This window comes from Bufo gargarizans, chromosome 1, assembly GCF_014858855.1.
Source record: "Bufo gargarizans isolate SCDJY-AF-19 chromosome 1, ASM1485885v1, whole genome shotgun sequence".
NCBI classification, from domain to species: Eukaryota; Metazoa; Chordata; class Amphibia; order Anura; family Bufonidae; genus Bufo; species Bufo gargarizans.
Window position 1 is genome coordinate 702,369,258 of NC_058080.1, and position 27,623 is coordinate 702,396,880.

At 43.7% G+C, this 27,623-nt stretch overlaps 1 protein-coding gene across 3 annotated transcripts in view; it reads left to right on the forward strand.

Moving 5' to 3' along the window:
- The window catches only part of LOC122924813 (phospholipid-transporting ATPase ID-like), a 156,405-nt gene that overhangs the window by 92,819 nt on the left and 35,963 nt on the right, over positions 1-27,623 (forward strand). For 2 of the 3 annotated variants that reach the window (XM_044276263.1, XM_044276262.1), the window contains exons 4-10: positions 16,863-16,976; positions 21,999-22,097; positions 23,229-23,290; positions 24,301-24,373; positions 25,952-26,022; positions 27,022-27,104; positions 27,404-27,562. In XM_044276263.1, coding sequence (XP_044132198.1) covers positions 16,863-16,976; positions 21,999-22,097; positions 23,229-23,290; positions 24,301-24,373; positions 25,952-26,022; positions 27,022-27,104; positions 27,404-27,562 — 661 coding nt within the window. Of the gene's footprint in view, positions 1-16,862; positions 16,977-21,998; positions 22,098-23,228; positions 23,291-24,300; positions 24,374-25,951; positions 26,023-27,021; positions 27,105-27,403; positions 27,563-27,623 lie in introns of those variants that run through there. The other variant, XM_044276264.1, reaches the window with a different exon arrangement.

Here is a 27,623-nt window from a genome sequence, read left to right on the forward strand (position 1 = left end):
CCTCTGCTCCCCTACTGACCGCCCGCCTCCCGCTAAGCCCTGCACACCCCAAGCCTGCAAAGATGCCCCCCCCCGCTCATCCCCCAACTAGCCACCAGCCCCGCCAATCCCCCCAAAAGTTGAACCAGGCCCTTGCTTAAATCTAACTGGGGCCACCCAGCCCCCATACCCTGCACTACCTGCGCAAGTGGTCCCCCAACAATCTCACCTGGCTGCCTGGGTGCTGTGTGCCCATCAGCCACAAGTCCTGAATCCGGATGACCTCTCCTCTGCGCTGCGCCATCCAATCCCGTGACACCGCCATCATCCTGCTGTCCCCTGCGCACGCTGTGACCAGGGATGTCATCTTCTGGCTGGCTGATGGAGCTGTAATTCAGGTCTTCACCTTGCCTCCTGGCAAGGCAGGAACCAAATCCGCAGCATGTCCCCACTGCTGGTCTTGCATCTGGACTCCTGCTGTCTCCTGTCCCCTGGCCCCTAACAGACCAGGAACGCTGGGGTTAACCACTGCCTCACACGTGCTCCTGAGGTCAGAGCTTCTCTTCCTGCTCGGATTCTGGGGCCTGCTGCCACCGGCCGCCATACTTGCACCAGCCCCTCGCTGGAAACGAGTCCTCCCACGCCGAGGGGCCGCCTCCGTGCCCGGAGTTACAGAGGCGCCCGCTGTGCCAGGTCCCGCTCCCCCGATGTCACTGCTCAATGAAGGAGATGGCCGGGCCTGGCCACCCCCGGGGCTCCGCTTACAGGTAGGATTCCTCCCACGTCGGGGCCTGGATGGAGCTGGCACCAGAGGCACCCCGACGTGGAGGGTCCTGCGAGGGGCTCCGGATACGGTGCTGAGCGCGAGGGGGGGAAGAGGATTGGGAAAAGCGCGCTGGCGGCCTGGCCTGCCGCGGCCGTACAACAGGTGGGTGAGGCGGAACGGGATCCTCACCTGCCCCTCTCAGCAGCAGCTGCACTTGCTCCTGGGCCCATGCCGAGCCCCTTACCTCCGCTGCTGCCCACAAGTTGCGAATTGCTGCCTCTAACTGCTCCATGATCGCCACAGGTATTGCCAGCTTCCTTCTCACCTAAAACGGCTCCCTGCTTCTTCTTCCCTGCAGTATTTAACCCCTTAACTCCTCCCCCCTTAGCTTAAACTGACCTATCCTAACGCTTCATCCCCCTCCCCCCCCCAACCTCATCCTCCAATCCCACTAACTCAAGGGCTCCATAACCAAATTCCCCCGTCATGGGGGCCTCCCCTAAAGGGCTTCGCCCCCCAAGTCCGGCCATTGCTTTATGTCTCCATACAGTGCCAGCCACAGTGTTTCTCCATACAGTGCCAGCCACAGTGTGCACCCATACAGTGCCAGCTACAGTGTTTCTCCATCCAGTGCCAGCTACAGTGTTTCTCCATACAGTGCCAGCCACAGTGTGCACCCATACAGTTCCAGCCAGTGTGCACCCATACAGTTCCAGCCAGTGTGCACCCATACAGTTCCAGCCAGTGTGCCTGCATACAGTGCCAGCCACAGCGTCTTGGAGATGTTTTGATGTCCACTTGACCTGTCACAGATGACCCGGTTGTCCAGGATTTTCACAAGTGATGGCCTGTGCTCAGGATATGCCATCAATATCTGATCGACGTGGGTCGAAAACGCCCCACATCAGCTCCTTCAACTACATAATGGGTGAAGTTGTGTAGTTCTGGTGCCAACTTCAGATGCCGGAGCTACTCTGATATAGCAGATACGTGGGAGTGTCAGATGTAGGACCTCTACCGATCAAATATTGATGGCCGATCCCGAGAAGCCTATCCTGCCAACCACAGTGTGCACCCATATACAGGGAGTGCAGAATTATTAGGCAAGTTGTATTTTTGAGGATTAATTTTATTATTGAACAACAACCATGTTCTCAATGAACCCAAAAAACTCATTAATATCAAAGCTGATCATTTTTGGAAGTATTTTTAGTTTGTTTTTAGTTTTAGCTATTTTAGGGGGATATCTGTGTGTGCAGGTGACTATTACTGTGCATAATTATTAGGCAACTTAACAAAAAACAAATATATACCCATTTCAATTATTTATTTTTACCAGTGAAACCAATATAACATCTCAACATTCACAAATATACATTTCTGACATTCAAAAACAAAACAAAAACAAATCAGTGACCAATATAGCCACCTTTCTTTGCAAGGACACTCAAAAGCCTGCCATCCATGGATTCTGTCAGTGTTTTGATCTGTTCACCATCAACATTGCGTGCAGCAGCAACCACAGCCTCCCAGACACTGTTCAGAGAGGTGTACTGTTTTCCCTCCTTGTAAATCTCACATTTGATGATGGACCACAGGTTCTCAATGGGGTTCAGATCAGGTGAACAAGGAGGCCATGTCATTAGATTTTCTTCTTTTATACCCTTTCTTGCCAGCCACGCTGTGGAGTACTTGGACGCGTGTGATGGAGCATTGTCCTGCATGAAAATCATGTTTTTCTTGAAGGATGCAGACTTCTTCCTGTACCACTGCTTGAAGAAGGTGTCTTCCAGAAACTGGCAGTAGGACTGGGAGTTGAGCTTGACTCCATCCTCAACCCGAAAAGGCCCCACAAGCTCATCTTTGATGATACCAGCCCAAACCAGTACTCCACCTTCACCTTGCTGGCGTCTGAGTCGGACTGGAGCTCTCTGCCCTTTACCAATCCAGCCATCTGGCCCATCAAGACTCACTCTCATTTCATCAGTCCATAAAACCTTAGAAAAATCAGTCTTGAGATATTTCTTGGCCCAGTCTTGACGTTTCAGCTTGTGTGTCTTGTTCAGTGGTGGTCGTCTTTCAGCCTTTCTTACCTTGGCCATGTCTCTGAGTATTGCACACCTTGTGCTTTTGGGCACTCCAGTGATGTTGCAGCTCTGAAATATGGCCAAACTGGTGGCAAGTGGCATCTTGGCAGCTGCACGCTTGACTTTTCTCAGTTCATGGGCAGTTATTTTGCGCCTTGGTTTTTCCACACGCTTCTTGCGACCCTGTTGACTATTTTGAATGAAACGCTTGATTGTTCGATGATCACGCTTCAGAAGCTTTGCAATTTTAAGAGTGCTGCATCCCTCTGCAAGATATCTCACTATTTTTGACTTTTCTGAGCCTGTCAAGTCCTTCTTTTAACCCATTTTGCCAAAGGAAAGGAAGTTGCCTAATAATTATGCACACCTGATATAGGGTGTTGATGTCATTAGACCACACCCCTTCTCATTACAGAGATGCACATCACCTAAAATGCTTAATTGGTAGTAGGCTTTCGAGCCTATACAGCTTGGAGTAAGACAACATGCATAAAGAGGATGATGTGGTCAAAATACTCATTTGCCTAATAATTCTGCACTCCCTGTAGTGTCAGGCACAGTGTGCCCCCATACAGTGCCAGCCACAGTGTGCCCCCATACAGTGCCAGCCACAGTGTGCCCCCATACAGTGCCAGTCACAGTGTGCCCCCATACAGTGCCAGCTACAGTGTGCCCCCATACAGTGCCAGCTACAGTGTGCCCCCATACAGTGCCAGCTACAGTTTGCCCCCATACAGTGCCAGCTACAGTGTGCCCCCATACAGTGCCAGCCACAATCTGCACCCATACAGTGCCAGCTACCCTATGCATCTTGTGCTCTCATTTCCAGTCAGAATGCCCCTCAGTGCCAGCTACATCCACAATAGATACCCACCTCCCAGCGCTGCCTATCAGATGTTACATATGATTGTCCTTTCCACTTTTCTCATATATAACTTCCTCCTCCTGCTCCAGGAGGTTTGTGTGCGAGGCTGTGTTCACACTACACATCATTTTTAAGGTGAAATATATGGAACTGATTCCAAGATAAATCAGCTTCTGACATCCGGGCTCTTTTCTAGTTTGTTCCTTTTTTGGCAGCATTTACAACTGTGAAAATTCTTGCAAAATACCTACCAGACTGCAAACAGGCACATTAGAAGTGTATTTTAGAAAGTGTCATGCCACTTATTGAAGTGTATGAACTACAGTGCATATTTACCATTGACAACAATGGAAATTTGCATTTACGCAGTTTAGAAGTGTGTTCTACTTCTCGTCCTTGCCCTTAACAGGGTTACCCGGACTATTGATATTGATGACCTACCCCCAGGATAGTTCATCCGCATCAGATCATTGGGGGTCCGACACCCCATACTCCTACTGATCAGCTATTTCGGCAGCCAGGGGGTCATAAATTATACTGTGTACAGAGTGGAAGCAGAAGGCTCTGTACACTGTGTAGTGGCCGTGCTGGAGTTCTGCAGCTCAGCTTCCTTTAACTTTCTCCTATGTTTGGACTTTTAGCACAGCAAATCGTCTTATTTGACTTTCTCAGTTGGACCATTCAGAGGGAAGGGGATGAGTCACTGAATTAGAGCATCACTCATTACACTCATCAATGCAACGCTCTTCCCTAGACATCTTTATTTAGTCCTATGAAGAGAACAATAGAACAATAGAACTATCATACTATCATCCTAACTTCTACATCTACTATTATACTAGCAGATAACATCTTTCTCTTACAGCAGAAGTAGACTAATGGTAGGTTCTCTATATGTATAGGAGTTTTATCTCTCTCTGTCCTGACTGCTACAGTAGGATAATATTTTGTAGCTAATTTTCTAAGGTATAGTACTGACAAAATAAAATAGAAAAGCAGACCAAAAAAATCTTAAACAATACTTTCTATGGATATTGTATTTTAAAAATATATCCATTTCTGAAGAAAGCGTCCCCTTAATTACTTCTTCTTAGTTAGTATCCTTACAGGATGATGCTCCTGGCTATATTCCCACTTTCTCCAGCTTCTTCTCTGGAAATGGATCCGCTGCCAGGTGCCGAGTGTAACATTTATCTTTCCCACATTAAATATTTCACCAGACATGTGGCGGTCAGTGGTCAGTGGGGATATTTCAGCTTTAATAAACCCTGCATTTCTATTCAGTTAATAGAAGATTGCACATCATGGCGTCTAGTAATTTCCGCCAGTGGAATATACTGAGATCTATTAGATATAAACAGCACCACTGCCATAATACCCAGGACTCTGGATACCACAAAGCTCCTGCTCAAGAGAACAGGGCTCAGCAGCCAGAATTACAGGGCGGTCAATGTGTAAATGTTAGCTGTAACTATAAAAAAATCAGTGCATGGTGACTGGTAGTAAATAGATGAGATGCCGCAAATATTTTTTTATATAAACCTTAAAGCATACCTTAGTTTAAAATGGTTGGGCTTCTTTGTACAGTCAGAACTGTGAAGGAACGTTATGTTTAGGCTTCCCTAAAGTCTCTTTCAGCCATATTATTCCCTGTTTCAGCTGCACAGCTAGATGCATTTCACTCACAAGCAGGAAATGTCTCCCTTCTGCCAGTACTGTATGCAGTGACCTCACTTCTCTTACTTCCCACTATGTTTGTTTTCTTCTAGGGAGCTCATAAAGTACATAAGGAGGGATAAATCACACTTAGGCTTCTTTCACACGGGAGTCGCGTGTGAGGGCCGGATAAGATGCTGGTGCGTCGCGGGAAAATGCACAATTTTTCCACGCGAGTGCAAAGCATTTTAATGCGCTTTGCACGCGCATGAGAGAAATTGGCATGTTTGGTACCCGAACCCAGACTTCGGGTTTGGGGTAGGTGTTGTGTAGATTTTATTATTTTCCCTTATAACATGGTCATAAGGGAAAATAATAGCATTCTTAATACAGAATGCTTAGTAAAATAGGGATGGAGGGGTTAAAAAAAAATAAAAAAAAGATTTAACTCACCTCATCCACTTGTTCGCTCAGCCCGGCTTCTCTTCTGTCTTCTATGATGACCAGGAAGAAAAGTACGCTGGACCTTAGGTAGAGAGTGTGGACTGCAGAGGGCGCACAAAACAACCGATCAAAGGCAATATATTGGTTTCAGCAGTATTCCATTTATTCGTAAGACAACGCGTTTCGGGGTGCAAGAGTCCCCTTTATCAAGTCTGAGCCGGATGAGCTGTAAGAATGCCACGGTTCGTTTGCAGAGGCACGTGTAGAATGCCGTTCTACACGTGGAGCGTTCTACAAGTGCCTCTGCAAACGAGCCGTGGCATTCTTCCAGCTCATCCGGCTCAGACTTGATAAAGGGGACTCTAGCACCCCGAAACGCGTTGTCTTACGAATAAATGGAATACTGCTGAAACCAATATATTGCCTTTGATCGGTTGTTTCGTGCGCCCTCTACAGTCCACACGCTCTACCTAAGGTCCAGCGTACTTTTCTTCATACCATTACCCAAGTGGCAGGGTGGCTCCTGCCCAAGGCAATCGGACGAATCTAGGCTGCACCAACCGTCACTTATATACACTCGATCTCCATTGCAGTTGCATCCAATTGATGCAACCGCAAAGGTGAGCAAACCATTTCTTTTATTAGAAATCTGATTTGCTGAATTTACTTACCCTATGAGCGCCTTCTCTATCCTTTTGGCCATTATCTGATGATGACCAGGAGGAAAAGGACCTGTGGTGACATCACTGCGCTCATCACATGGTTCATCACATGATCCATAACCAGTATCAAAGCAATATCAAAGAAGAAGACAGAAGAGAAGCCGGGCTGCGCGAACAAGTGGATGAGGCGAGTTAAATTATTTTAGGCCTCTTGCACACAAACGTATTTTCTTTTGGGACCGTATGCAGAACCATTCTCTTCAATGGGTCCGAAAAAAAAAACGAAAGTTACTCCATGTGCAATCCGTTCCTGTATGTCCGTATTTCCGTTCCACCTAAAAAATAGAACATGTCCTATTATTGTCCGCATTACGGACAAGGATAGTACTGTTCTATTAGGGGCCAGCTGTTCTGTTCCGCTAAATACGGAATGCACACGGATGTCATCCGTATTTTTCCGGATCCGTTTTTGTGCATGAGGCCTAAGGGAGAGCATCGGATCATGAAATGGGTGAAGAAAGGGATACGTCCTGGTTCAGCTCTGAAAGAACAAGATGCAGGCTCTTGTGTATGCATGATTTATTTATGGTGCCATTTGTGGGTTGTCTGCCATCCTGATTCCTTCTTTCCCTTAGATATGATTTTCCTAATGAATCCTACCTTTCCCATCATGCCTGGCTTTGCAGAGACAGAGGGGCTGGAGTCTCCCCACAATGCACTGCCCTGTGTCCTCTAAGGGCAACCATGACAGATCAGTAACACAGAGCTGCTGTCGTTTCACACAGCAGGGTCTCCATGTTCTCCTATGTGATGTAGCTTGAGCCTGTCTGCCCTCTCTGATCTGTCATCTCTCTTTCCCCTGTCAGCTCTTGCATGAAGGAGGCAGGAAGACCAGTGTGAAGCTACATCCCTTAGATCTACACTGGAGAGTCAGCACACACAGATAGTACAGACAGGTAGAGGTTTATATAACTGCAACTAATCACTGTATACACTCAACTACCATATATCTATACTCCTAGTCCATTAGATAGGGGAGACATTGTATCTTTAACAAAATACAGGGTTATACAGAGGAACAGGAAGGGTCAGAGAGCTGCCAGGAGAGAGATTTGATTGCCGATGATGTCATCCTGTAGTTCACAGGAAGTCAGCCACAGGGGAGAGACGGAGTTCCTGTTTACAAAAGCTCTGGGCTTCTGGTCTGATTTGAGGTCACATGACCAGGTTTCCATAATGAAAAGGTTCAAAATGTATGCATTCAACTAGGGTTTTAGGGTGTGTAAGTTAGGGTGTAACAAATTACACTGCTAGAATATTGATGGTGAGCTAGTAATATATGTAAAATAAAAAAAAACTGCTTCTTTAATTACATTAATAACATCCAGAAAAAACGAAGAAGGTCACGGCACTCCAAAGGCTATGGAGTGCCGTGACCTTCTTAGTTTTTTCTGGTATCTGTGGGGTCTATGAGGCCGGGACCTGACGTCACGAGCACCGCCGCAAAGCCTCTTGAATGAATTCAAGTAAGTGGTGCTGTCCTATTTGTGTAATGTGTAGGGGCAGTGATGCTGACCATTTTTGTAATATACTTTTATTACTGAAATCATACATTTCTATTAGAAAAATAGCTCTAAAGTGGCCCATTTTGAGCTGTACCAACGCTCCTCTGTCTTCTGTTTGCATAACACAGTCAGTGTGGAGCAAGTCTCCACTGTTATGTAAACAGAAGACAGAGTAGCGTTGCTCAGGCTCAAAATGGGCCACTTTAGAGCTATTTTTCTAATAGAAATGTATGATTTCAGTAATTAAAGTATATTACAAAAATGGTCGGTATCACTGCCCCTATACATTACACAAATAAAAAATAGAATGGCAGTAACACTTTAAGAGCCTTCCTTTAATTCTGTAGTGGAACTAGAATGGATAAATCAATAAGAAGCTGCTCAGATAAGAATCTTTTTCTGAAGTTTTCCTATACTATTTAGGTCCCTGCAGCATTGGCTTTAAATCAGTTTTGATCTTATGACCTAGGGCTGTATTACACCAGCAGATTATCTGACCAATCATTGGACAGATGGGCGATTACACACACAGATCTTTTGTTATACACACCAACTATTGGTCTGATTGGACAGAAATTGGTCCGATAATCTGTTGGTGTAATACAGCCCTTAGTATGTCCTTATCCTCTGGTAATTTCTCAGATATTGTTCTCTACTGTTTTATATACAACCTGGGTGTGAGACGAGACGGGGTGTATTATCAGTGCCCTGGCAGTGGGCGAGACGATAGGGAGTGTAGTATCAGTGCCTATTATGTGACCTGTCATTATCTCCGCCCTACATAGGGTGATATGGGAGGGTATCAATAATGATTTTATGGCCTGTGGTTCAGAGCAGGGCTCTCAAGTAATGTTTCATGAGTGACTCTTTGTAAATGGGTGCTACAGTCAAAACGTCTGACTGCCTGGATCCTCACCCATCAAAAAAAAATAAATCCCCTTGCTGCATACTGCTTATGTACAGCTTCTCGCCCCCATTAAAATATAGCGATTCATGGGTGTCCCAATAGTCATATAACCCAATTAGACATTAATGACACATCCTATGTCGAAGCCATGGACAGATTATTGGGTTCACAAGCACAGTAATGTCTGGGGGCCCATCGCACCACTAAGCTCCACCCAGTTATCCCCATCTTGCTGCTAAGCTCCAACCGATTGCACTATTAAGCTCTTCCCCAATGGTCCAATAAGCCCCACTCTTAGCTTCAATATCCGACCAGTAAGGTCCAGACAAACCCAAACCCCCACCAATCAGCTCTTCCCTACAGCCTCTGGTGCTGGAATCTGCAGTAGGAAGGGAAGAGGGAGAACAGCGCCATTCAAAGTGTAGTGGCTGTGCTGTGTTACTGCACCTTATTTTCCATTCACTTCAATAGGAAATGAGCTGCAGTAACCCAGCATGACCACTACACTTTGAACAGAGCTGTTCTTCCTGTTTCATTCCAACTGTTAATTCCAGCATCGGAAGCTGCAGGGAAGAGCTGATCTGTGGGGGTGCGGGTCATCTGACTCCCACTGATAGGATATTGATGGCCTATCCTAAAGCTAGGTCATCAATAGCAGGAGCCTGGAAATTCCTTTAATCTATATTAAACTATAGCAGAGTTCCCCTTTAAAGGGGTTATGCCATGATTGATTTAAAAAATCATATAGTACATGACAATCTCTTTCTAACAAAGCTAGAACCAGCCCTGTGCCTCACATGGGTCCAGAGATCTCCCCATTCATTGCTCCAATTGCTCTACTAGAGTATCTTCAGCCTGGCAGCTCAGGGACGTGTCCTTTCTGCTGCAGCTCTCAGAACATATGGCTGATGGCAGTTGAAAATTTAAACTGAGCATGTTTGACCAGCTCAGTGAGACAGACAAAAAAAAAAAAAAAAGGAAAAGAACAAACAGCAGGTGGCGCTATACAGATACATTTTATTGAATAGCTCGCTGGCTATACAAATATTTTAATTAAAAGCAATTACAAAAGTACTCAGATTCAGGTGCTGGTTTGAAAAATGTAGAATATGTTTTGTGACACATCCCCTTTAAGTTTTAGACATTGATCATTATCCTACAGTAAATTGCAATCCACCAGTCTCCACATTAGGTGACGTAGGGCGCGGATCTGGTTTTCTTTCCTTCGAGTGTATATTGTATTTTGTTGGACGCACTGGCTAATGTTCGTCCCCCCACAAGTATGCTCGGGCTGTAAAATTCTGTACGTGATTTACAGCATTCATAAAATTCTGACACAAAGTTGTATCGTATACGTATACTTGTAATAAACGACATTATGATGGTGAGTCAGGAGAGTCCGCTGAAGGAATCCGTGACCTTGTGGTAGGACACCGGGTAGCATTGTGCCCTGTAACTTTGTGACCTGATATTTCTGGAATGTGAGTAAAGCTGATGTTATATAACTGGGCTATATGTTATAAACCCGACCTATGGCCTGATAGTAGGGAGCGTGACACAGACTCCTTGCCGTGAGGATCGGTTAGAGGTCCTCTGGTTATATGCATGAATTAAATATTGCTTTGAATAGTTAGGGTCTGGCCTCCCGAAGGAATGGGGTGACAGCAGCGTCCCCTTCATTGTTTACACTGGCACAGCGCCATACATTCAGCGGTGGCTGTATCTGGTACTGCAGCTCACGTCCATTCATGGAGTCCATTCATTCTGCTAAATTAGCTGAAGTCCTAACGATAGATCATTAATATTTAAGTCACATAAGATCCCATAGTCAGTGTTTACTAAATATTCTGCAGCCATTCAAGATATCTGCTTGCTGACAGTGAACGGAAACATTACATTTGCCTCAGCTGTGTCCAATTCTGGACAATCTTTGTGAGCTCAATATACCGTAAAACAAAATAAAAATAAAATAAAAAACACACAAAAAAAAACTAAACAGGAATCAGCTGTAATTATTTGATGAATGGTTTTAATTTTATATTTTGTGTTGTGTTCTTCATCCTTGTTCAAGATCTCTGCTTTATATCGGTGCATGGGAATATTTTAGTTAAAGGGTGTTTCCAGGAGTACAATATTAATGACTCTTACTCAGGATAGGTCATCAATATCAGATTCAGATTAGTGGGGCTCTGACTCACGGCACTCCCAACGATCAGGTTTGAGAAGGCAGCCCAGTGAGCGCTGTGGCCTCCTCACAGCATACCAAGCCCAGTGCCCTACAGTGTATAGTGCCTGTGCTTGGTATTGCACCCCAAGCCCATTCACTTGAATGGGACTGAGCTGCACATCGGCCATGTGACCGATGAATGTGACGTCACTGCCCTAAGAAAAGGCCGCAACACTCATGAGTAAGGACCGAAAACCAAAGGTCTGAAACGCGTAGACAAGACTGTCCTGTACAGGAAGTTTTTATCGCTTCAATAAAGTATTGCTCTTTGCTACAAGATTGAGCTGGACTCTACGTTTTGTTTTTGAATATACAAGTCAGCCGTGTTCAGGAGCTGGTTCCGTGCTCACGGCAAAGAGGAGCAGGTGTGAGCTGCCTTTTCTCTTCTATGTGACAATCGATATATTATTACACCACCGCCGTATACTGTACACAATCAATATATTTTTACACCACTGCTGTATACAGTACACTGTCAATATATTACACCAACGCTGTATACTGTACGCTATCCATATATTATTACATCACCTCTGTATACTATCCGTATATTATTACACCACCACTCTACTGTACACTATCCATATATTATTACACCACCGCTGTATACTGTACACTATCCATATATTACACCAACGCTGTATACTGTACACTATTGATATATTATTACACCACCACATACTGTACAACATCAATATATTATTACACCACTGCTGTATACTGTACACTATTCATATATTATTACACCACTGTATACTGTACACTATCCATATATTACACCACTGCATACTGGACACTATATATTATTACACCGCATACTGTACAACATCAATATATTATTACACCACCGCTGTATACTGTACACTATATATTTCACCACCGCTGTATACTGTACAACATCAATATATTATTACACCACCAATGTATAATGTGCACTATCCATATATTACTACACCACCGCTGTATACTGTACAACATCAATATATTATTACACCACCAATGTATAATGTGCACTATCCATATATTATTACACCACCGCTGTATACTGTACACTATTGATATATTATACCACCTCTGTATAATGTGCACTATCCCTATATTATTACACCTTCGCCGTATACTGTACACTATTGATATATTATTACACCACCTCTGTATACTGTACACTATCCATATATGGACCTTGGTCTTTTCAACATGCAACATCTTTCAAGTGCAACTCTTTAAGTGCACATATTGAATTATGCCAGAATGGGCCCAGAAGGGGACCACAGGTAATTCCAGACATAGTTAATGCAAACAATGTTTCTATCTTTCATCTTACTCTTGCCACTTTTCCTAAACCTCCTGAAATACCCCCACATCCATTCACCCAGCAAGGAACTCTTCATCTCTCCCTTGATCTTACCTTCTCATCTGACCGCTTGCGCAAACCTGTTTGGTAATGTAAAACACTTCCTTCCCAAAAACACACCGATACCTCCTGCCTTCTCTTATTCTCACCTACTAACACTTTCTCTGCTTCTCCTTATTGCTGGTGATCTCTCTCCAAATCCATGCCGCCCTCAGCAAATCCCCACTATCACCTCTACCTCCTACCACAAATCTCCTTCTACAAATTTCTGCAACCCCTTAAACCTAAGAACCATTCCTCTGACCCCTGCTCTTTTAGTTCCTCTTGCAGGAGCATTATGGAATGCACACTCTGTCTGTAACAAACTGTCCTACATTCATGACCTCTTCATCTCTCGAAAACTTTCCTTTCTGGGTCTTACAGAAACATGGCTGACACCCTCTAACACCTCCTCCCCTGCTGCACTCTCTTATAGTGGATTTCATTTCACTCAGACACCTATCAGACACCTGCTCCTACAGCCCAACTCCACTGCCACCATCCATTACACTCACTTCATTTGAAGTATACTCTGTTCGCATCTACTCTCCCTCCAAACTCCAAGCAGCTGTCATTTACTGCCCCCCAGGCCCAGCCACCATCTTTCCTAACCACTTTAACATCTGGCTCCTACACTTTCTTTTTGCCGACATCCCCACTATTATCATGGGTAACTTCAACATTTATTCAACTTCAACACTATTGACACCTGCCACTCAGCCGCCTCTAAACTCCTATCACTCTTCCTCCTTTGGCCTCTCACAGTGGTCTTCAGCTCCCACCCAGAGAGATGGTCACACTCTGGATCTTATCTTTACCCGCCTCTGCTCCCTATCTAACCTATTTCGCATCTCCCCCTATCCGACCACAACCTACTCAACTTCTCTTCACTCGTCTCTTCTGCTGCTCCCCCAGTCCACACACTAATCCCATTCTAAGGATCACTTCACCGCATACAAGCAATCTCTCCTCATTTTCAAATCCTCACTCGCTGATGCAAAACAGAACTACTTCTGATTCCTCATATCTTCCCTGGCCCACAGCCCTAAACAAATTTTTAACACTTTTAACTCCCTTCTCCGTCCCCCAGCGCCCCCACCCTCTCTTCTCATCTCAGCTGAGGACTTTGCCACATACTTCAAACATAGGCGTGCGCAGCCTATTGCATTAGGGTGTGCACCCTAAAGCACAAAAACACATGCCCCGCGCACGTGTGTATTTGTGTATTTATGTATGTATGTATATATGTGTGTGTGTGTATATATATATATATATATATATACACACACACACTGTATATATATAATTATATACACACACACATATACACACAGGCTGGGCCTCACCCTAGCATTGCCGTGACTCCGCCTCTGCGCCTAGGAACAATATATAGGGGGGGGGGGAGGGCACATAATATACCACAGTCAAAAATGGGGGCGGGGGGCACTAATAATTTCCACCATATAATCATACTACTGAAAAAAACAAAATAAGTATATATAAATAAGATTACAAAATAGGAGAGTATTGCGGTATGCAGGGGTACCTTTTTATTGTACTATCCTAATACTTAAAAGACAAGCTTTCAAGAGTTTTCCTTTCTTCCTCGGTATTGCTTCATACCTGAGAAAGAGAGAAACACTCTCCAAAACTTTTCTTTAGAGTTTAAAGCAGTTTCAGCACTATAATAAAATAATTTACTTACAAAAGAAGCCATTCAGTCGTCTGCTGTGCGTCCTCTGCTTGCTTCCGCGGATCTTCCCCTCCTTTCAGTCTCTCCATAGTGCGCAGGTGCCCTGTTATGGGGGATATGTGGATGACACAGTGTTATGGGGGATCTGTGTATGACACACTTATGGGGGATCTGTGGATGACACATTGTTTTGGGGGATCTGTGGATGACACTTTTATGGGGGATCTGTGGATGACACTTTTATGGGGGATCTGTGAATGACACATTTTTATGGGAGATCTGTGAATGACACATTTTTATGGGGGACCTATGGATGACACACTGTTATGGGGGACCTGTGGATGACACACTGTTATGGGGGACCTGTGGATGACACACTGTTATGGGGGACCTGTGGATGACACACTGTTATGGGGGACCTGTGGATGACACACTGTTATGGGGGATCTGTGGATGACACACTGTTATGGGGGACCTGTGGATGACACACTGTTATGGGGGACCTGTGGATGACACACTGTTATGGGGTATCTGTGGATGACATATGACTGAGGAGGGCTATCAGGGGACTTTATACAGGGGTAATATAACTGAGGGGTATCAGGGTAAATTATACAGGGGGTAATATAACTAAGGGGTATCAGGGTACACTATACAGGGGTAATATAACTGAGGAGGGCTATCAAGGACATTATACAGGGGTAATATAAGTTATATTTCCTCTGTATAATGTCCCCTGATAGCCCTCCTAAGTTATATTACCCCTGTATAATAATGTCCCCTGATACCCCTTAGTTATATTACCCCTGTATAATAATGTACACTGATACCCCTTAGTTATATTACCCCGCCCTGTATAATTTAACCTGATACCCCTCAGTTATATTATATAACTGAGGGGTATCAGGGTACATTATACAGGGGGTAATATAACTAAGGGGTATCTATCAGGGTACATTATACAGGGGTAATACAAGTGAGCAGGGCTATCAGGGACATAATACAGGGGTGAGGGGTAAGATAAGTTATATTACCCCTGTATAATGTCTGATAGTAGCCTAGCCCTCCTCGGTTATATTTCCCCTCATGTACCCTGATACCCCTAGTTATATTATCCCCTGTATGATTTACCCTGATACCCCTCAGATATATTATATAACTGAGGGGTATCAGGATAATACAGGCGACAACAGAGGATTCGTAGCACTGTGGGACGGGGGGTACATACTACTTTTTTTATATGCCCAGCCCTCACCTCACCAGCTAGCAGACGGCCAGGCGCGCAGGCAGGGTACTACTATTCAGATGCAGCGTGACGTGACGTCAACGTCAACTCAGCCTGCGCCGCACAGCACGCACTCCCTCTCTGCCTCTGCCGGGTCCGGGACTCCGCCCCCTATTTGAATACTAGCCACCGCCCGCCGGCCGCCCACAGCCAGATATTGTAAATGAATTGACAGCGCGGCGGGCGCGGCAGCCAGCAAAACAGACAGGGAAATAGGCTGGGGGGCAGTGCGCATGGAGGTGACGAACCTATTAGAGTGTGCCCAGGCACACCCGGCACGACCCGTGCGCACGCCTATGACTTCAAACAAAAGATAGTCAACATCAGAGAAAGCTTCAGTGCACAGTCCATACAGACCCTCTATACAACTGCTCGGTCCTCTTCTCCCAAAACCCACTTCTCCACCATTACAGAAGAAAAACTCTCCACTCTACTCCACTCAGATCACATCTCACCACCTGTGCACTTGACCCAATCCCGGGTCACTGCTTATCATATGTGCAGCGTAATGGAAAGAATGGCGCTTTAATAATAATAAATAATAATAATACCACCGCTGTATACTGTACACTATTGATATATTATTACACCACCGCTGTATAATGTACACGATTGATATATATTCTGATGGATCAAAACAGGATGGCAATATGAGCTCCACCTAATATAAGTTTACCTGATGTAATTTTGTTTACTATTTTGGAATGTCGTAGCTTGACAAGTACATGACCTGAGTTGGAGAAACTCATGCACAATCTGTCTGGATGAATAAAGTAAATCCTTAATTGTATACTGGAGAGCTGTCTCATCTTGGAGTTGTTCAGTTTGTGAGAGGGGAGGAAAGGATCGGCAATATTAAATTTCAACACGCCTAATCCTTTCTTCTCAAAGGTGTTTGGCAGCTGCTTATTCCCCTCTTCACATTGAAAACACATGCACGCTCAGCTGAACCAAGCATGCAAGTGTATGTTGAGTTAACTAGGAATAGCATTCGTCTGACAGCCATAGTGTATGGTCAGCTTATGCCAGGTCTCAAAACTAATTTCTTGACACTCTACTATATTAACAAGGAAAAAATGGATGTTTCCTGGGACACTTATGGATGATAAGAAAGGTAACATTTGGTGTCTTTTTAACCTTATTATGTAGAGGAAATACAGATGTCTGAATCCAACACTTTCATGTTGCAAGGCCAACTATTGAGCCACTAGTCATGACATTTGTAAATCTGCTCTGATCCAAGGATGAAGTCCTGGAACGTTTATCTATGGAGAGATCACTATATTTGGTGAATTTCAGAATGAGTAACAATTTTCCCTTTTTTTTTTTCCAGACCAATGCAATCAAGACCTCAAAATACAATGTCTTCACCTTCCTTCCTCTCAACCTCTTCGAGCAGTTCCAGCGAGTGGCCAACGCCTACTTCGTCTTTCTTCTGATCCTGCAGGTAAATAGGTCTAGATGTCTATTATATGCTTTTGCCCCAGATCACTGGAACCCAATGTTCTGACATAACATTGTACATAACCACAGTGGGGAAGTTTATTAAAGATCTCGTCAGCAGGATCAGTCCCATGAAAGGCCGAAAAAAGACATCTCTTAATTCAGTTCGGCCTGTTATCCTGCAAGTTGATCCAGAGCAAAAAAAATAAAATGAAAAAACCCTGTGAGGTAGAAGCTAATTTTCCCCACTTAAGGGGAAAGAAATTCCTTCCAGACTCCAATCAGGCAATCAGAAAACTCCATGGATCAACGACCCCTCTCTAGTGGCTATATCCTGTAATATTATTACACTCCAGAAATACATCCAGGCCCCTCTTGAATTCCTTTATTGTACTCACCATCACCACCTCCTCAGGCAGAGAGCTCCATAGTCTCACTGCTCTTACCGTAAAGAATCCTCTTCTATGTTTGTGTACAAACCTTCTTTCCTCCAGACGCAGAGGATGTCCCCTCGTCACAGTCACAGTCCTGGGGATAAATAGATGATGGGATAGATCCCTGTACTGACCACTGATTATATTTATACAATCGTCGTTTTTTTTCTAAAGTGAATAACCCTAATTTTGATAATCTCTCAGGGTACTGTAGTCCCCCCATTCCAGTTATTACTTTAGTTGCCCTCCTCTGGACCCTCTCCAGCTCTGCTATGTCTGCCTTGTTCACTGAAGCCCAGAACTGTACACAGTACTCCATGTGTGGTCTGACAAGTGATTTGTAAAGTGGTAGGACTATGTTCTCATCACGGGCATCTATGCCCCTTCTGATGCAACCCATTATCCTATTGGCCTTGGCAGCAGCTGCCTGACACTGGTTTCTACAGCTTGCTGTTCACTAAAATTCATAGGTCCTTTTAAATGTCAGTGTTACCCAGTGTTTTACCATTTAGTTTGTACGGGTGACTTGCATTATTCCTTCCCATGTGCATAACTTTACATTTGTCAGTGTTAAACCTCATCTGCCATTTATCTGCCCAAGCCTCCAATCTATCCAGATCGCTCTGTAGTAGTATACTGTCCTCTTCAGTGTTTATTACTTTACACAGTTTAGTGTCATCTGCGAAAATTTATATTTTACTATGCAAGCCTTCTACAAGATCATTAATAAATATATTGAAGAGAATAGGGCCCAATACTGACCCCTGAGGTACCCCACTAGTGACAGTGACCCAATCTGAGTGTGTACCATTAATAACCACCCTCTGTTTTCTATCACTCAGTCAGTTACTTACCCACATACAAACATTTTCTCCCAGTCCAAGCATTCTCATTTTATATACTAGCCTTTCATGCAGTACAGTGTCAAATGCTTTGGAGAAGTCCAGATATACGACATCCATTGATTTGCCGCTGTCAAGTCTAGAACTTACCTCCTCATAGAAACTGATTAAGTTATTTTGACATGACCAATCCCTCATGAAGCCATGCTGATATGGCGTTATTTGCTTATATTCATTGAGGTACTCCAAGATAACATCTCTTAGAAAACCTTCAAACAGTTTACCCACGACAGATGTTAAACTTACAGGACTATAATTTCCGGGCTCTGTTTTTGGACCTTTTTTGAATATTGGCACCACATTTGTTATGCGCCAATCCTGTGGGACATTCCCTGTCAGTATATTAAATATCAGAAATAAACGTCTAGCTATGACATTACTTAATTCTCTTAGGATATGTGGGTGTATGCCATCTGGTCCTGGCGATTTGTCTATTTTGATCTTTTTAGGACGCCACTGTACTTCTTCCTGGGTCAGACAGGGCACTTTTAATGGGGAATTTTACATTCTGCATTTCATCTGACAGTTTATTTTGCTCAGTGAATACAGTGGAGAAAAAAATATTTAATAGCTTTGCTTTCACCTCATCGCTCTCTGCAACTCTGCCCTCATTACTCTGTAGATGGCCGTGTTGTTCAGATTTATACTTTTTACCATTTATATAATTGAAGAACATTTTAGGGTTAGTTTGGCTCTCTTTTGCAATTTATCTCTCGATCTCTAGTTTGGCTGTTTTTATTTGTTTTTTACCTATAAAAATTTTTTCCTTATAGTTTTTCAGTTCTTCCTCGCTACCCTCCTGTTTTAGTGATTTAAATGCTTTATTTTTGTCATTTATTGCTTTCTTTACAGTTCTATTAATCCACATTGTTTTTTTCTTGTTCCTTAACATTTTATTCTCATAAGGTATGTACCTCTCACAATTAGATTTTAGGATGCTTTTAAAAATATCCAATTTTGTGGCTGTATTTTTATTTTTGAGGACTTTGTCCCAGTTAGTTAGGCCTATGGCCTCTCTTAGTTGGCAAAATTTTGCTTTTTTGAAGTTTGGTATTTTTGTTCCTCCCTGAAGAAACGCTCTTTTGAATCACAATTGGAAGGTTATTACTTTATGGTCACTATTTCCCAGGTGTCCCCCAACCTGCACATCTGTTGTTCTGTCAGGTCTATTGGTTAACACTAAGTCCAGTATGGCCGTCCCTCTAGTCGGGTCCTGAACCAGTTGGGAAAGGTAATTGTATTTGGTAGTATAGGTTTGTTGCCTGGCATTACAAATCAAGGGGAGAGTAGGAGTAGCTGTAGGTGCAGGGCAGTGAAGATCTGGTGGAGTGAGGGGCCAGGCTACCCCATGGTGCACCGATAAGTTAGTTTGCATACAAAAATGGATGTAACAATGAAATTTCGCAATGAAAGGGGATAAATAAGGCATCCTTTTACCTCAGCAGGATCAAACCTACCAATCAGGATGCCCAATTTCATAGTGTTGAACTTGTTGACAGGTACTTTTTAAGATTGACATTTCAAAGTTAGTCTTAGAAGGGAGCCTCTTAATAAATTTGGCACATCTTCTGGTACCCCATGTGCTATATGCTGGCGTAGATTTGTGCTATCATTTATGTCAGTCTCACTAAGCCATGTCCACTTTTTGAAAATATGTTGATGAGTAGCATTGTAAGCACTTTGCTTTACTGTAGTTGTACTCATCTTAAGTCAGCTCTTGTTACATACTCCAGTCACATCCAGAGCTGCATTATGAATTCTGTAGGATTTCACATATTTCTGCTTACCGGTCTGTATAGGGTAACTCAGTTTTTTTGGCTTCTTTGTTAAATTATTTCATTCTGATAGTCTGCAGCCACCACATGGGGGAGCTTACAGCAACTAATAAACTCCATGTGCAGTGACCCAGTACATCTATGCAAAGGGTTAATTTAATGTGAAACTGTTAACCTTATGCTAAAGAGTCAGATATTGTGATTTGATGTTAAAGTACTCTTTACAATGCACAATGTATATCTGAATGGTTATGTATGGGTAGTAAATAGTTAACAATCACAGGACTAGTTGTCCCCCTTCCCAGCTTGTATAGTAGAGAAAGTCCAGAGCTAGAGGCAACACGTGCATGTGTTTGCTCCTGAGATCTAGGCCTGGAGAGAAGCCTGGTCCAGGGAATCTTCATCCCTGAGTCTGAAAACTGTCAGAGATCCACTTCAAGGAGTTTTCTCATCTAAGAAATTGGTGACATATCGCTAGGATATGCCACCAATGTCAGATAAGTGCAGGTCCTACCTCTGGTTCCCGCATCTATCTAAAGTCAATGAAGAATGCACGTTTGCTTGTCTATTTTTGAAACTCCCATAAAAAAATGACATTCACAGATCGTAGAGAACAACTTCAGAGGCCAAGCCTGGAAAGACAGTAAGGTATCGTCTGTTTATGGCAGAAGACTTTACTGCTGTAGAAAGTGTATATTGCTTCGGTGCCCACCACACTTTGAGACGGATCTGCAGCCAGGGAACTGCTGAAAGAGTTAACGAGAATGGCATTGCATGCCTGTAGTTTTTTGGGAAGATTGCAAAGTGTACTTAGGCCTCATGCACACAACCGTTGTTTCATTCCGTGTCCGTTGTTCCGTTTTTCGTGATTTTCTGCGGACCCATTGACTTTCAATGGGTCAGTTGAAAACTCGGCTAATGCACCGTTTGTCATCCGCGTCCGTGATCCGTGGTTCCAGTCCGTCAAAAAAATATAACCTGTCCTATTTATTTAACGGAAAACGGTTCGCGGACCCATTCAAGTCAATGGGTCCGTGAAAAAACGCGGAGGCACACAAGATTGTCATCCGCGTCCTTGTCCGTATTTTTCCTATCATTTGCATGGCAAACTTGACTTAGACTTTTTTTTACTTTCCTTCATGTCTGGTGATCCTCCAAAAATAAAGGAAGACACACGGAAACAAAAACGGAAACGGATCACGGAACACCGGAACCCCGTTTTGCGGACCGCAAAAAAATACTGTCGTATGCATGAGGCCTTAGAGTGAGACTCAGGGAGGACTACTACTACCATCATTACCGCTGCCTATACACAGTTATTGGGAAATGCAAACTGTAATATACTTTGGAACTGTGCCTATTGCTGCTCTGTGTACTGCAACTCCTATCATCTATTCAGTAAAGACAGACTTTGTTTATTGTAACCAAACAAGCCTGATCATTGACTCCACCACCATCCGCTAGCCCCTACATAAACCCGCCCTCCTGCCTTGCACCCATCTACGTAGCATCAAGGGCACCCCAGCCACCATCAGACAAGAGCCCCAATACCAGGGTGTGCCCAATTAGAATAAGGGTTGTGCTCCTTCATTCACTGTACAGCACCAGGGAGCGTTAGAGTAAGGACAGCCACCATGAACCACCACTACTATCAGTGCCACAACTACCACTGCCCTTCTCCCAGCCCTCCCCTGCAGGTCGTTGAATACATGAGCATGCATATTCAGTTATCTCCCCCTAGTGGTCGTGGCAGATAGTGCTATGACAATGTCAAAGGAAATGGAAAGCAGCTCAGTGTATCTGTGTGTTGAGGGTCTATGGCTGGTATGCCACTGCATATGTCTGGAGTGTAAGACTGAAGTCATAATCTTGATTTTTTTACATATAAAATAAATATGTTGTTTTTCCCCCTCAGCTCATTCCTCAAGTGTCTTCCCTGTCGTGGTTCACTACAGTAGTCCCATTGGTATTGGTGCTGACTGTGTCTGCTGTTAAAGATGCCACCGATGACTATGTAAGATTCCACCATTATCTCAAGTTATAAATGAATGCAAATTCTAATGTGATATGAATGTTTTTTATTTTTTTTATTTAGAATATCTGTCACCATGATCAACCCTATTAATCCAGACATACTGGACGTTAGGATTGATCGTGGTGGATTAAATGACCCCTCTATTGTTGCAGTCTGATGTACTGTTGCAGCAAAATATAAAATGTTATGCAAATTAGGTGCTTGGAACACCAAAGGGCTGGCCTAGCCCCTCGGAGCACCTCTTCACCTTTTCCTCTGCCTCGTCGTCATTCCCCCCCCCATGGTCTGATTTACAGGGCCAGATATCCTGACTATTAAGATGCCTGGCCCTGAAATCTTGTGCTTGCACTGGTTTGATTTCATTGGTACATGCGCAGTTGATCTCAAGTGGCTCTTTCAGGTGAGATCTGCACTGCACAAGTGCCAACGATGTCAGTCTCCTCCTGGAAGAAAGGGATCACTTTCGGTGATCTAGAAGCGAAGCGGAGAGTCTTCTTTTGAGGAGGAGACTGATGTCGGCAGCGCTTCCACAATGCGGATCTCAGTGAAGAGAACCTGATGAGATCAACTGCGCATGCACAGATGAAGTCGTACCGGCACAAGCATGACATTTCAGGACCAGGCATCTGAGCATTGAGTATGCATGTCCCTGTTAATGACCATGAGGGACAGTGGCGATGGGGGAAAGGAGTAGGTGGAGCGGTGCTCCAAGGGGCAAGGCCAGCTCTGAGCACCTCATTTTCATAAGAATAAAAGTAAAAATGTTGCTGCAACTATACATCAGATTGCAGCAATTTATTTTACCATGATGAACCCTACCAGGCAGTGTGCCTGGTTTAATAGGGTTGATTGTGGTGACGGATGCTCTTTAACCTTGGTTAGTGTAATCCCAGTGCCAAGGAATGAATTGTCAGATTTTAGATAATATAACCCCTGGCAGTCAGCCACTGGGAAAATTGTGATGTGTTGCAATCTTTGGTAATTGCTAATAGAGGAGGAGTTGTCAAGGCAGGGTTAATAAAATGTGGATAGGAGAGTTTTTTATTACTTTACTCAACTTGCTTGTGTTTTCCCCCTGTATTTCTGTACAAATCTCCTTTTTTATTTCAGTATCGACACAAAAGTGACAATCAGGTTAATAATCGGACAGTTCAAGTACTTAGTAAAGGAGGGTAAGTGACCAACAGCATTGTAAATGTACTATACACAGCATGCACCTTCTCGTAGTTTACTATCGTTCTGTCCATGCTGAGCTCATGCTTATACACAAGCAAAGCATCAGTATAAAGCATGGGGGAGGAGAGAGCAGCAGTCTAAGGGCTTTTTCACACAAGCGTGTCCCTAGCGGGATCACTGTAAGAGGGGTATCCTGCGTTCTGGACTTACAGAAGCGCAGGGCATTATCATGATTGATAAGGCTGTGTGCCTCTGCATAACCTTTCTTCTGCAGAATCATAGTGACAGCTTTATGTCAGTAAGGTCATGCAGAGGCACACAGCCTTATCAATCATGATAATGCCCTGCGCTTCTGTAAGTCCAGAACGCAGGATACCCCTCTTACACTGAGAGTGATTCCCGCAAGGGACACACTTGTGTGAAAGAGCCCCAAGTCTCTGATAAGAGAGGAGGTGGGTTTCAGACTACCTCATACTCCAATAGACAATGCAGCAGAGCTGTGCAATAATGTGCCCCTGATTAACCCCCTCCCCACCCGTGGGATAAAGTAAAAGTATTATGATTAGCTAGTCCAGGGATGCTCAACCTGCAGCCCTCCAGCTGTTGTAAAACTACAACTCCCACCATGCCCTTCTGTAGGCTGAAAGCTGTAGGCTGTCCGGGAATGATGGGAGTTGTAGTTTTGCAACAGCTGGAGAGCCGCAGGTTGAGCATGCCTGGGCTAGTCAATCCACCTTGTGATGCTGCTAGTCATAGAAGTGAATTATAGCATCCTGCGAAAACCATCGGATGGCAAACGTTTGAACTGAATAAACTGATAATCATCATCAGCTGAACACTGTTCTGCATGTTTCATGTCACTTGAAGGGCTTGTCTAGGATAAAAAAAAACATGGCTGCTTTCTTCCAGAAACAGCACCACCCCTGTCCACTTGTTGTATCTGATATTGCAGCTCAGTCATGTTTTTCTAATCCTGGACAGCCCCTTTAATTAGTTTCTCCTTCAGGTTTACGAATGAAAAATGGATGAAAGTGCAGGTGGGCGACATCATAAAACTGGAAAACAACAACTTTGTTACGGTAAGAATTCATTCTTTACAATCACATAATATATGTTGTAGGATTAAACTCCGGCCCCCCTGATATAAGCATCGGCGCCTGACAAGGGCTGTTTGTTTCTGTTTTTAGCACTGCTAGGCAGAGGCTTAATGTGTCTCAATGAAGCACACATTACACCGGCTTACAGAAATCATAAGTATATATCCTAATAATGGAATGGATTTGTTTTCTACTAACTGGTTAGCACTGGTGCCGTGCAGCACTGGGGTCCCAGGTTTGAATCCGACCAAGGACGACATCTGCATGGAGTTTGTATGTTCTCCCCGTGTTTGCGTGGGTTTCCTCCCACACTCCAAAGACATACTGATAGGGAACTTAGATTGTGAGCCCCACTGGGGACAGCTTGATGATAATAACTGTAAAGTGTTGTGGAATATAGTAGCGCTATATAAGTGCATAAAATAAGTAATAAATAGTGCACTGACCCGGAGAGGAGACAGGAATGGGAGGAGTGGTAGTGATATTGGTAGCACAGATAGGAGTAGTAGTGGTTCATGATAGCTTTCCTAACTCTGGTACTTTCTGGGGCCATGCAGTGAATGGAGGGCACACCCTGGATCTTTCTAGGGCTCCTGCCTGGTGATAGGTGGGGTGGCCTTGATGCTGCAAGGCAAGAGGTCAGGTGGAGCGAGGGCCCAGTGGGTGATGGAGGCAAGTACCAGGTCTAATTTAGTGATAACAAAGAAAAGTCTCTTTACTGAGGATGATGAGAGTTGCAGTGCAGATAGGCACAGTTCTGAGGTTTAACACAAAGCCTTTAACATTAACAATGGGAATTAACTCATTAAGTAGCATTATTAAGGCTACTTTCACACTCACGTTTTGGGCGGATCCGTCGTGGATCTGCAGAAACTGATCCGTTACAATAATACAACCGCTTGCATCCGCCGTATTATCTGTAACATAGCCAAGACGGATCTGTCATGAACTCCATTGAAAGTCAATGGGAGACGGATCCGTTTTCTATTGTGCCAGATTGTGTCAGTGAAAACGGATCCGTCCCCATTGACTTACATTGTGTGCCAGGACGGATCCGTTTGGCTCAGTTTCATCAGGCGGACACCAAAACGCTGCAGGCAGCCTCCAAAGCGGAATGGAGACGGAACGGAGGCAAACTGATGCATTCTGAGCGGATCCTTTTCCATTCAGAATGCATTAGGGCAAAACTGATCCGTTTTGGAGCGCTTGTGAGAGCCCTGAACGGATCTCACAAACGGAAAGCCAAAACGCCAGTGTGAAAGTAGCCTTACCCATTTACAGTAGTCCTGTGGGGTACTGTACTAGTACAGCCTTTGTCTGCAACCCCTTTAGATAACATTTTACAGTTGCAGCCATACAATGATTGAGCTTGGTGCCTCTCCAGGCTCCTTCTGCCCGAGGCATGTCCTGCCTGTCCTTATTTTACATAATAAGTCTTCTGATGGTGACCAGTCCAGTCTGTAAATATAATATAAAGAGATAAGTGGTATAAGTAGTGCCTCTCCTGTATAATATCCCTTGTCCCAGCATGGACAGGCCTCACCGCTCTCTTGTGTTTAGGCAGATCTGCTGTTACTTTCCAGCAGCGAACCCAACAGCCTGGTATACATCGAGACGGCTGAGCTAGATGGGTAAGTGAGTCTCATAAATCACAAGCTGACAATTATAATCGTCGATATTATTATTATTTATTATTATTATTATTTCATTTCTATCCACGGGGCAGCAGTATAACAGCTATAATCATATACATGGGAGCAGTATTATAGTAGTTATATTCTTGTACATAGGAGCAGTATTATAGTAGTTATATTCTTGTACATAGGAGCAGTATTATAGTAGTTATATTCTTGTACATAGGAGGCAGTATTAAGCAGTTATATTCTTGTACATAGGAGCAGTATTATAGTAGTTATATTCTTGTACATAGGAGCAGTATTATAGTAGTTATATTCTTGTACATAGGAGCAGTATTATAGTAGTTATATTCTTGTACATAGGAGCAGTATTATAGCAGTTATATTCTTGTACATAGGAGCAGTATTATAGTAGTTATATTCTTGCACATAGGAGCAGTATTATAGTAGTTATATTCTTGTACATAGGAGGCAGTATTATAGTAGTTATATTCTTGTACATAGGAGCAGTATTATAGTAGTTATATTTTTGTACATAGGAGGCAGTATTATAGTAGTTATATTCTTGTACATAGGAGCAGTATTATAGTAGTTATATTCTTGTACATAGGGGGCAGTATTATAGTAGTTATATTCTTGTACATAGGAGGCAGTATTATAGTAATTATATTCTTCTACTTAGCTCATACTGTAGTACTTATAGTAATGTAATTCTTGTACATAGAGGCCAATATTATGGTACATATCAGCGTGTCCATACGTTACAGTATTACAGTAGTTACATGTATATTTCTGTGCAGTCGAGACAGTATTATACAAAACTATTTTTGCTTATGTGTGGTATTATAGTAGTGCCTAAACTTTCCTAGAACCCCCAAATACAACTCTTTCTAAATCGTTATTCTTTCTTGCTTGCTTGGAGTCACACCTTCATGTTGCAGTAGAAAACCCTTGTTTTATCCTCATATTCCCTTTTAATGTGTCTTCTTTCAGAGAGACTAATCTAAAGGTGAAGCAGGCCCTCACCATAACAGGAGACCTCGGAGAGAAACTGGCAGAACTCTCGCAGTTTGATGGTATGTCAGTTGTGTTCTTATCAAGTTTAAGGGTTGGGCCATGAAATGAATGGCACTTTAATAGTAAATAATAATAATATTCAGTATATAGAGTCATATGGCGACATCCCCCCCTGTCTCCATCTATAGCTATACATGTGTTGCACCCACCTGTAAAAGACCAAGCCAACCAAACTCAAGTTGTGTGAAGCAGCTTTCCTGATGTGTTATACAAGGAATATCCACTCAGCCTAACATCCCATAACTCACTGCATTTATCTCTTGACTGAAAAGTAAGAGTTTTAAACTTGTTCTTCTAGGTGAAATTGCTTGTGAGGCCCCAAATAACAGACTGGACACCTTCACTGGGACCCTAACCTACAAGGGGGACAAATATTCTCTGGACAATGGAAAAATCTTGCTGCGTGGCTGCACTATTAGAAACACAGAATGGTGCTTTGGGATGGTCATATTTGCAGGTCAGTTAATGACCTATAGGCCCTTGGAGCGTTTCCTAGAGGCAGACATGATCATCTGCCC